Below are 12,428 nucleotides of genomic sequence, written 5' to 3'. Positions count from 1 at the left end.
GTTTAACAGATTGATTCCAATGCATTGCTTAGTCAAGTTTGTGGCTTCCTTTCGTTCTGGCTTTAAATTTATTCAGTCCAAATCCATGATTGTATGTACAAATTAAATAACCAAAAAGTCTGTCGCCAAAAAAATCGCCAGATGGGATATTTTTGTCGCCAATAAGGAAAAAAAATCGCAATTTGCGACATTGGCGAAGCCCAGGACGATCCCTGACATAGGGAAAGATACGGATATCAAGCTGACTTTGAAAATAAAAGTCTACTAGACGCATCTAATCCACTGAGCGTTTGGAACGACTCAGCATATATGTTTATTGCAAGCACCCAAATGCTACATACTGCACCCTCTGAATATTCTGGTTAGAACTCCATAAATTTAATTCACTATCAGTTTAGTTATGACTCAGTTAAGTGATTGTTTCGGGCATCAAGTGGTGGCAGAAATTTCCCGAGTTTTTCCCCCGACTTTCATCAAAATTCTAGGACTTTTCATGGTTTGGAAGAAAATTATAATTTCTCCCGGATTTCCCAGTAGTGTGGGAACCCTGAATGATACATATTTGTTTTTTTCACCCTTTCTTTATTTCACATGTTCAATAAAAACAAAACTGCATTTTACATGTTTTATTTATATCATGGGTATAATTTTCTTCAAGTATTTGTTATCTAGGTAATCAGTGCAAGGAATTTACCAAGAAATAAATGTGCTTTTCATTGGTTGGATAGCTGGACAATATTGAAATTAAACTCTTTTTGAAATAGTCAGCACTTAATATTTGCTGTGTGTGAGCAATAAATTCAACAAGTGTCATTTGTTATATGTATATCTACCACGAACAGTTGGGGTTATGTTTTAAAAATCTTGGGATTGTGATTCATAATATTTCTTTTTTAATTTAAATAACCTAATGGCTAAAGGAGTGATAGTAAGTTGCAATAGATTCAACTTGGGGGGGGGGGGGATTTAGCACTGATGAGTTAAGAAACAAAATTTAAATGGCTTTGCAGAACGTCACTGATTAAAAACACTGAAAACTTGACAAAATCAAACAAAGTTATACTACCCAAAAAACGTGAAAGTTTGCAAGGTAAAATGTTGTTCTTTCATAGTTAGAAATCTAAAAACAAAAATTGGTTCTCTAATTTTGACGTCGATTTTTGGGTTGCAGTAAGGTAGAGAGTGATCTCAAATGCTAAAACTTTCTACTGACTCCCCAAAATCCTATGTTGGTGAGTTTTCCAAAGTTTCTGAACTAAATAAAATTTTAACTAAACTATACCCCAACCCTCCTTCAAAATGTAAACAAGGTTAGAACAGGTCCAAATATTGATTTTAAAACTCCTTGTGTACCTTCATCCGGTGCATACATGATGATCAGATTCCAATAAACTAAACGCTTAACCAATATATTTCCCAAATAGCTAAAGTGTGTTTCGCAAAGGAGATGTTGCTAGATTTAAAACTGCCAGCGTAATAACACAAAACTGATGCGCCATTACTGGCGCTCTTTTATGTTTAGAGCCTGAAATAGTCGAGGCAAAGATTTTCAAGGGAAGTAACTCCATTGCACTCGATTTCTGGATACATGTCTGTTCGCCTTCACACCCACCGTCAACAAATGTGTTTTTGAACATAGTTATGGAGCTTCACCAGACTGAAAATCACTATATCATACTTGACGGAGAGTACAGTCTCTGGTGTGATCGTTCAAATGGGAGGTTAGAACCAAAAGCAGGTAAAAGTGCATGACTGTTCACTTCACAACATGACCAAGTGGTATGTTTGTTTCGCATAGACTGTACATAACTATTGCTGTTTACATATTAATAATGTACATAACTATTGCTGTTTACATATTACATACTGTACACAACTATTGATGTTTGCATATTTCATACTGTACTACACAACTATTGATGTTTACATATTTCATACTGTACACAGCTATTGATGTTTACATATTTCATACTGTACACAACTATTGATGTTTACATATTATATACTGTACATAACTATTGCTGTTTACATATTTCATACTGTACATAACTATTGCTATTTACATATTACATACCATACACAACTATTGCTTTTTACATATTTATAATAAATAAAGAAGGCTTGTTTTGCTTAACGTTTAACTATAAGTAAGGAAAAAATTATATCTACATTGCAGTATCACTGCCAGTATATGTAGTAATATTTATAGGAATAGGTACTCAAATGCTATTACTACCCACAAGACTTTAGACAAATAAATCCTGTTTTGTTTCTCTAGAAAATAACTCTACATTACTGGTAAGCTGTGTCACATTCATTTTTGACTGCATTAATAATAATAATAGTAATAATAATAATAATAATAATAATAACAATAATAATAGTTTTATTTAATGAGATTTACATATTTAGCTACTGCTAATTTTCTATATGGCCCTCATGAGAAAAGAAGTGAAGTTTTGTGCAAAAAGTAAAATATCAAGAACTAGTTAAAAACAATGAACATAGCCCATTTATACTTGTGAAACATGTTTAAACACATGCTTACACTTATACTCATTCTATTAGATACAAATTCCATAAAGAAAAGTTTTGAATAAAACAATTCCAACCATACTCATAAGTAAATATAAACACAAACACACACGCACAAACACACACACACACACACACACAGATATATATATATATATATATATATATATATATATATATATATATATATATATATATATATATATATATCACAAATGCACAGTCTGTTCAAACATGGAAGTGTTCATTCATGTGGCCACTTTGTACCAACTTTTGGCAAAACTATTTCAACTAGCATTGTTTGCCCAGAATGCAGTTTAAAGTCAATGTATTCATTTAATGTTAGTGACAAAAGTAATGGAAGCTGATGAAGATTTACAATTATGTCATTCTCTTTGCATAAAATATGTGTCACATATGAATTATGTTGGTAAAATTAATATCACAAAATACTAGTTTCATTTCAGTATTGTATTTTGTATTATATTATATTTTATTATATTATATTATATTATATTATATTATATTATATTATATTATATTATATTATATTATATATTAAATTAATACTGCAATATTCATATCAGCACATTCATACTAATGTGATGGTGGATGGAAATTTAATGTGTAATTTAATTTAGTATACGATGTGGCTACTTTAGGATTTATTTACACTGAAATTCAAAGTTTAGCCCCCCTTTTTTACATGAAATGTTTACTTTAGCTCTGTTTATATTGGACAATTTTTATTGACCAGCACACATGTCCACTCTTTGTGCATAATGGATAGTCTGGTCGTGGTGTATGTATACGTTTCATTTTATATATACTTTTCTACCAGTCCAGTATCTGATCAAATGTAATAGCTGTTTGCAGTTGTTGAAGCTTAATACAGTTGCCATTGTTTGGCGTTAGACCAGACTTGTGTGTCTAAAGAGCTACTCTATTGAGATGATATAATCATCTGGTTTGTTTTGTAAGATGGTAAGAAATTCAGCTTGGCCCCATTAATTTCATCATTCATCAGATTATTTTATACTTTCCTATTTCCTTCCTAAGTTTTGTCTCCATCCATCTAAAACATATCATTCATTTGTAACTGCTTACGTAAATAATTATTTACTTTTCATTGGAATTTCATCTTTTCTTCTTGATTTCAGTAAATAATAATTTCACTATAGTGAAATGAGCTATCTTTCTTTTTCTTTTCTTTGTCATTCTACTTTTAGTACTTTCTGTCTTACTTTCTCTCTCTCCAGTAAATAAATTATATCACCAAATACCCTTTTATTAGAAACAAACTTGGGTTATAATAAATGAAATTCGTGGGGACTATTTGAAGGCTTCACTCTATTATTTCATAGGGGCCTCGAGTGGCCGAGTGGTCTAAACTACTTTCCATTACGGATCACTGCCATCTCACCTCTGTCTGTGGCGGTTCAAATCTCGGATTCAGCCAATGTGGGTATGTGAGAAAGCTTGCCAGTAGCTTCTCATGGGTCGGTGGTTCTTTCTGGGGTTTTCCCATGTTCTTCCTCCACCATTAATACTGGCTGCCATGTATGGTCTATCGTGTGCTGAAAAATGGCATTAAGCCCCACAACAACTGTCAGTTCGTCCACTAACTTCGCTGATGTGCATCAGTCCTCTCCCCTTTTTTTCCCCATTGAGTGGAGAAAGCTCTATTTAGGTTTTGTATAGAATTGCCCCCATTGCACTAGAATATATGGCTATTTGATAATATCCCATACCTTAAATTTCATTATTGATTTTTCTCCAGATTAATGGGTCTCAAGGCATGCTTATCCAGCATAATCAGTTTTTCACCTTGAGTGTAGAATAGGAGATTTCACACCATTATTGGCAATATGTCCCCCAAATCTTAATCCCTTTGTGCCCCCTTGGGTGAGCTTTCATTTACTGTTTAGCTATTTTGTACTGTTAATTCAAATTCAGCAATTATTTGTTTAAATTAAATAGTTTGTATCCCCTTGATTTGGGAGTAACAATGACCCTAGCTCAGTGAATCCTAGAAGCAACACTGATAATGGACTCATGTCATTATTGCACCTTGTCAGTAGGTATGCACGATAATACTGAATACTAGTATATTGTGGTATTGAACTAGCAATACAATAATCACGATATAACTTTCTTGTTTTGATATAGTGCGATACTGACATAAATTTTTATAAGAAGTAGCAAACGAACTCTATTATTATTATAAATTAATATTAGCCATATTTCACTACTTATAACAGTTTCTGATTGACAATGACTTACTGAATTCCATACCTTTTCCTCCGGTAATCAGCTTCAGTAACATTTCTATTTCGTTTCCTGGGCAGTTGTAGCATGGGTAATAAAAAGTTACATGTCTGTGAATCTTCATCTTTTTGAAGTTTTAACTTCTCTTTGTCAACAAATAATCACCTTGCTGACATTAATGACTAACTGACATTGACCTTGAGCTACAAATATTTCAAGCATTGGCTGAGTATGACCTGGTGCAAAATTCAAAAGCTCAGTCTGCCATATGGAATCATTTTGCATTAAGAAAGAGTAGAAGGGATGTGAAAATTGATGAGGCAATTGCTGTATGCTGACTGTGTGACACTCATGTTAAGTTTTCTGGTGGAACCACTAATCTAGCGACCACATGAACAAGCACCATCCCAGGAAATGTGGTAATTACAAGATGGCAGACAATAGATCATCAATCCCTGCTAATGTAAGTTCGTCATGTGAAGATACTTCCGATCTTTCTAAAACTAAAATGTCGCAGCCAAACAAGAGAACCTCATCAGGGTTCATTGGTGCAAATACCCCTCGCATTTTTCTTGTGCTTTACATATAACTGACACGGTGTGCAGATTTAAAATAAAGAACATGCATCCATACTGAATAGTGGATTCACCAGAATTTAGAGACCTTTTTCATACACTTGATCCCCCAATATAATGTTCCAGGTAGAAAGCAGTTTGCAGAGGTGATTATTCTTCAAAACTATGCACAAGTCAAGGCACTGGTAACAGAAGACCTACAAAATGCTGAGAAGATTGCATTGACAAAAGATAGTTGGATGTTGAGGTCAGATTAATCATATCTGACAGTCATGTCAACTCACATTGATACAAACTGGAAGATGATAAACTATGTTCTGCCCATGTATGAAGGGCACACAGGTGAGAATATAGCTGCCTTGATTCACGAGGCCATCAAAGAATGGGAAATACAGTCTATCCCCATACCACCTATTGTATTAGATAATGCACCAATCATGGACAAGGCAGAGACTCTTTTAGGATGCATCTTTCACATCGAGTGTTATGCACATATGATTAATCTGCCTGCATAAAAGTATCTCAAGATTAGATGCATTGAAATTCTCCTCAGCAGAATTCGTCAAATAGTTGGATTCTTCCACCAAAGTACAACTACAGCAGCTAAACTGAGAAGCCTGGCTGAATTGCTGTTTCTACTGGATCATAGGCTTATAGCTGATGTGCCCACCAGATGGAACACTAGATGGAACAGTACTTATGACATGATTTCAAGGTTTCTTGAAATGCATTGTGCAGTAATTGCCATTTTGAGATCCAAAGACCTTGCTAAAATAAAAGAGAAAGATATGAACACATTGTCAGATGATAACATTTGCCTGGCAGATGCAGTAATGGTTTGTATAAAAAACAAAACTCTTAAAGTGGTGACAGTTCCAACCAAAGAAATTCGAGCCAAAGGGTATTGATATATTTATGGAGACAGGTATTTTGTCACTGGAGAATGTCCAATAGGCTCACTTAGGGTGCATAGTTGCCATTTATCTTCCAAAGAAGTTCTCTGTAAATCTAATGTACAGAAATGATGAATTGGTGATATGGTAACAGAGACAAAAGATCAATATGCAGGAAAATGTAGAGATCAGCAAATTATGTTTTTTCTGAAAAAGATAGGTAGTAAACAAGGCCTGTATCAACTCAGTGAACATATTTTGTGTTAATAAGTGCAAACTTCAGCTATGAAGGCTGTCATCGGTATTATGTAATGTTGAATTCAGCAGAAATATGCATGCCATGATAATACAGTAGGAAATATGAGTATGTGTTGTTGATTAAAATTAGGTTAGTGGTTGCTAAATTTTATCATATTGCATGTATTTGTAAATTTTTGAGAAGAAATTGGGACATATTGAAATGCTCCTTAGTCTGATATAGACAATATAACAATTAATTAAATGACTTTTATTAATTATTAAGTAGGATCACTTCCTTCTGCGCTTTCTTCATATACACACTTTTCGCATACACAGTAGACTGTGATTGATCATTTCCATCTATCTGGATATGCATTCATCCTTCAGGTGGTGTTCCCCTATAATTTTAGCTCCATGTCCACCAGTTGAGAGAGTGGCAAATATTTCTCAAACATCTTGATATTATTAACATCATCCAGGCTGTGAATGATTATGAAGCTATGACAATTTCTTCTTTGACAGGCTTGCTTGCCCTTTTGAAATTTGGGTTGAGGTCACAATCATAAATAATTTGTGCTAAGGTTTTGTTGAATATTTTTTTCATTTTCTAAGATTATTGATGATTTTGTTCATGCTGAGGTTAAATAACTGTCTCCACATAACCCAATTCATTGTTTGACACACTGATTTTTTTTAACCTTGCGATCAATGTCATGGTCATGGAAATTTAGTATTAAGATTTTGTTCAACATTTTTAATATGCTTTTATTTCTTAAACCTTAAGATGGATTTTCTGAATATTTTGGGTTAATAATTATGAAGCTTATTCCGTAGGGTTAAGTTCACATATTTTACAGCAGTGCTTTGATCATGGGCTGAACATGGAGGCCCTAGTTTCTTTTCTCAGGGTTTATCCTTCGAGTCAATCAAGAGTTCCGATACTATTATATTGCAGTTTAAAAATGTGGAGAGTTCTAGCCAGATTTTTGTCATTGTCTGAGTATCAGGGACTATTCCATTGGTGTCAGAGGATATTGGTATGGACATGGAAGTGCATTATGGTGAAGAATACTTCAACATTTTAGTTCTTGGAGCTTTGAATTCTTGCAGAAGTCATATCTTCTGTCTAGCCATATGCTATCTCTCTCTCTCTGTCAGTGTGCATGTTTATTGTAACTGTGAAATAATCAATCATATCATGTCCTACATGACATACACTGATTTGTTAAGTCTTTTGTTGACATAGAACTTGTATTCAAAGAGACCCTCACTTAACTTATGCAGCTTTTAGCAAAGTTGTGTCTTTTAATCATACTAAGGCTTGTTATTGAAAGTAAGGGGTTCTGTAGAGCTTAATGGATTTGTTATGTTCCCCTACCATAATGTGGCTCATCACTGAAAGTCGAGGGTTCTCTGGAGCATAATGGAATTATGTTATTTTTTCATCATCAGATGATATGTCCCACTGTCATAATGAGATGTTGTGTCCCCTGTCATAAAGAGATTTACTTTATGTTCCTCTATTCTTCTGTTATAAAGAGATGTTATGTTCCCTGTCATAGAGAAATGATATGTTTCCCTATCATTATGGTATTTTTCCATGTCATAATGATATGTTATGTTCCTATCATAATGATTTGTTATATTCCCAGGTCATAATATTATGTGATGTCGACCTATTATAATGCGATTTTCATAAAGAGATGTTATGTTCTCCTGTCATAATGCTACCAGTATGTTATGTTTCCGTGTCATAATGAGATGTTATGTTCTACTGTCATAATGAGATGTCATGGTCCCCTGTCATAAAGAGATGTTATATTCCCATCATGAACTGTTATGTCTCCCTTTCATAATAATATGTTATGTCCCCCAGTCTTAAAGAGATATTAGTAGTGAATAGGGCCACCGTAGCGACAATGGGAATTAGCATTACAGACCCCCCTGGGCCACTCTAGCGACAATGGAAATTTAACATGGAGAAAAATCGTGGGCCACTCTAGCGACAAGGGGAATTTAACATGGAACTATAGTGTGGGTCTGTCTAGCGACAAGGGAAATTAACATGGGGAATAGAGTTTGGGCTTTTGGGATTTTTTTTAAAAAAATTTTTTTTTTTAAAAAAGGGTAGGCAATTGAAAGGCTATCTCTTTTCGAGAAATATGGCTGGCCCTGAAAAGGGCCTTTGGTTTATGTTAATATGCCCTTAACATAAAGGGCATTTGCGACATCTTCTTGTCCTCAAACTTCGTCTTACAGCAGGGCCATACATCAGAGTCCTCTTGAGGCAACCTTGTCTCTCTATATAGACTCTTCTTATCCACAGGCTGCTGTTGGTCCTGTGGACAACGGTCCACTTGGATCGGACATACATGAGCATGTCCGTCCTGAACATCATTGTTGACACAAGGGTTGAAGATTCAACGTCGGTCCACATGTTGAGGCTCCGAGAATAGGTGAATCAATGCAGTGAACGGCACTTATTTATAGGGACAGAAAGGATTGAAACGGATTGAGTTCATTCACCAATCCGAACACGCGTTACAGAATTCAGTCAGCCCGCATCCAATCCGAAGAGAGCAGTCTGTGACGTCACGTAGTCAATATAGATTCGCTAGCGCTTGTGTGCAGTCAATCTATGCGACAGTGATTCAACATGACGGAAACTCAGAAAACGATCCAGTGGGGTGCACCAGCAGGGGAGACCGCCCAAGGGAACCCGGACTTACTTTCAGAAGAGGTGAATTGGAATTTTGTGGATTTTCTCTCCTCGCAAGAATTTGTTCCGGAACCTTCGTTACCTTCTTCATTACCGCAAGTGGAGAATTTTAGACAGAGACAGAAAGAAGAATTGGAGAAATTTATACAACGACAAAAGGAAGCGGAACAGGCTTTTCTCCTACAGCAACAGCAACAAGAAGAAGAGGTAAGAAAAAAACAACAGCAAGAAGAAGTAGCAGCAAAGAAACAAGAGGGTGAAAATCAAACGGTCACGGTACTGTTGGACATTTTAGCGGAGTTAAGAAGTCTGAAACAAATGTATCAGACTTCTTTATCACGACCGAAGAGAATACGACCTTCCCGAGCCAAACATGTCAACCCTGTGACTAAGCCTACCGTACCACCCTTAGTGATTTCAACTCAATCATTATCATCATTACGCAGTCCAGAAGTAGGCCTTGGCCATGGCAAAGGCTTAAGGCAGTTAAAATTGATTGCTTAAACTCACCCCTGCACCATAAAGAAAAAGGCCCTTTTCAGGGCCACCCACATTTCTCGAAAAGAAATACAATTTCAATTTGCCAATAACTCAAAAAAAGTACGTGTCTGTGTATGAGTGCGTGAGTGTAGCTTCTTATTTTAAAATCAAAACTCAAAGACTCTTACCTTATATCATTCATTTATTCTTTTCTCCATTTTTTACAATCCAATTCACAATTCACAACACAACACTTTAATAAAAAGTTCATTGATTTCTTCTGTCTCCTTGTTTAGTCTCTCTGTTTTTTGAATTTCTTCACCGTCACACTCTTTTCCTCTTCTTCTTCCTCCTCGCTTTCTTCCCTTCTTCTTTTTTTCTCTTGTTTCTTTTTCTTCACCTGTCTTCTTTCTTCCTCAGAAGAATCCCTCTCTTCCTCTGAAGAATCCCTCTCTTCTTCTGAATAATTCCTCTTTTCTTCTTGTTTCTTTTTTGGGCAATCTGGAGACCAGTGTCCTTTTTCTTGACAATAATAACAGGTATCTTGACTTTTGTCTTTTTTATCCCCTGTTTTTGTTCTTTTTTGACGGTCTGGACACTCTGAAGACCAATGCCCTTTCTTCTGACAGATATAGCAAGTATCTTGACTTTTATCTCTAAAGGAAGGAGAGTAGTCCGTAGGCTGGTCTGAAGAGAATTTTCTAATGACCCCTCGCAAAGCTCTGACGAAACGTTCCATCTGGTTAGTCTCTTCCATCGTTGTGCTCGGCTTGAGAGTGAAATGAATAGTGAAAGGACAAGACACACACCCTTTTATATACGCTGGTCTGCTATGACTATAAAGTAGTTTATGGTGTTTGAACTTGAGTCATTTGACTTTTTGCTTTCAAGATGAAACGATCCCATTCATTCGAGAAGAAAAAAGAAGAAGCAGAAAGTAAGAGGCAGAAACGTGATCTCTCGCCTCGAACCAGGGCTGAAATCTTGGCACAAATTCATGCCAGTGATTTTGAAGAGGACATGAGTGAACCAGAATCCGAACCCTCTAAACCAAGTTCACCACCCTTAGTCAACCCTGAAAAGTACTATTCCATTCGAGAGACGGAAAAGCGCTCCTCTAGAAAATTTAGAACCACGGCTTACAAATACACGGTGAAGTTTAAAGATTTCAAGGCTGAAGTGCCGTTAGAGAAAGCAGAAGTGTTCATCACCGAGGTGTGGGATTCTTTGCTTACTGCACTCAAGCGACAATGTCAACCCAAAGAAGACGATCGCTTGAGACTTTCCATACAACACGACGGTTTGAAATCCCCTGTTTGGATCGAGTTTAGCACCCCTGCAGAATTGACTGCTTCCAAAGTCATGGACAAGATTCAACACGTACAACAATCTAATGATCAGTTTGACATCACCGATGGTAAAGCCACACTGGACATGACCCACGTCTCTCCTCCTCAAGGGACAGGACGCAAAAAGATGTTATTGGTGGACGACCTTCGCAACACCAAAACGAGTCTCGTCCGAATTAACAACCCTCATGACCAGATGTGTTTAGCTCGTGCCATCGTGGTGGGACGAACCTATGCCAACAAGAACGACACGGTAGAATGGAAAAGAACCTGGAAAACTATTCAACGATCCGATCGAGCCAAACAACGAAATGAAGCAGAACTCCTGTTACAACAAGCCGGACTGTCCAAAGACACACCCTGTGGCATTCCTGAGATGCAAAAATTGCAAGATACCCTAGCTCCACGATACACCTTGAAAGTGCACCCTCAAGAAGTGCGCGGACCTCTGTTGTTTCGAGGCCAAGATTTTAAGGATGGAAAATACATTCACCTTTATCATCACGATGAACATTTCGATACCATTACCAGTATCACTGGATTCCTGAGATACAGATATTACTGTGAGAAATGTGACCATGGTTATAATAATCGAGAGCAACACAAGCATTGTGGATCGAAATGCTCAGGATGTTTGGCCTCTTCACCCTGTCTGAGCGAAGAACCAGTGCCTTGTTCAACTTGTCTGCGCACGTTTGTCAGCCCTACCTGTTACCAACAACATCTGAAAACGCAAGGTTCACAGAAGAAATGTGCTTGTCAACTCCTGAGATTGTGCCCTACGTGTGAACAAGTCATATGTACCAATGCTGCCAAGGCACACGTATGTCGAGGAAAGAAAAAATGTCACATTTGTCACCACATCGTGGACTTGGAACACCAATGTTACGTGCAAAAATACCAACCCCCACCAGAGAAAGAGGACGGTCACAAGAAGAAAGGCAATTTCATCTTTTTCGATTTCGAATGCATGCAAGAGACCGGCATTCACATTCCTAATTTCTGCGTGGCTCATCGAGCGTGCGAGAAGTGCATTCAAGAACCTATCTTCAGTCATTGCCCTCACTGCAGCAAGATTCCCGGAGGGTGTGAAAAAATCTTTCGGGGACCTAACACGTTAGCCGATTTTGCCCAATGGGTCTTAGACCCCGTCGACAAGACGTGGAGCCAAGAGGACATCGAACGTTATGGAGATTGTCATCGTCATGCCACGGTGATGGCTCACAATTTCTCCGGATACGATGGACAGTTTCTTCTCAGATACTATACGGAACAAGGCACCGAACGTCCTAAAGTCACTTTGAACGGAGCCAAAATCATTTTCATGCAAGTGGGACAAGTGCAGTTTAAAGATTCGATGAGTTACTTG

The 12,428-nt window shown here is 36.9% G+C and overlaps 2 protein-coding genes across 2 annotated transcripts in view; one reads left to right on the top strand and one right to left on the bottom strand.

Annotated features, from left to right (window-relative positions):
• The window catches only part of LOC149795012 (DNA-directed RNA polymerase II subunit RPB2), a 49,682-nt gene extending 48,151 nt beyond the window's left edge, over nt 1-1,531 (bottom strand). Inside the window, exon 1 of the mRNA XM_089964674.1 lies at nt 1,354-1,531. Within this exon, the coding sequence (XP_089820800.1) occupies nt 1,354-1,372 (19 nt within the window). The 5' untranslated portion in view covers nt 1,373-1,531. The remainder of the gene's footprint in view (nt 1-1,353) is intronic.
• Nucleotides 1,532-1,593: 62 nt separating this feature from the next.
• LOC149795011 (phosphatidylinositide 4-phosphatase SAC2-like) overlaps nt 1,594-12,428 on the top strand; it is a 91,372-nt gene continuing 80,537 nt past the window's right edge. Inside the window, exon 1 of the mRNA XM_089964676.1 lies at nt 1,594-1,738. Within this exon, the coding sequence (XP_089820802.1) occupies nt 1,642-1,738 (97 nt within the window). The 5' untranslated portion in view covers nt 1,594-1,641. The remainder of the gene's footprint in view (nt 1,739-12,428) is intronic.

Source organism: Sinohyriopsis cumingii, chromosome 7, assembly GCF_028554795.1.
Source record: "Sinohyriopsis cumingii isolate HCF-2022 chromosome 7, ASM2855479v2, whole genome shotgun sequence".
Lineage (NCBI taxonomy): Eukaryota > Metazoa > Mollusca > Bivalvia > Unionida > Unionidae > Sinohyriopsis > Sinohyriopsis cumingii.
Note: the sequence above shows the minus strand (reverse complement) of the source record. Positions and strands in the feature narration are given on the sequence as shown.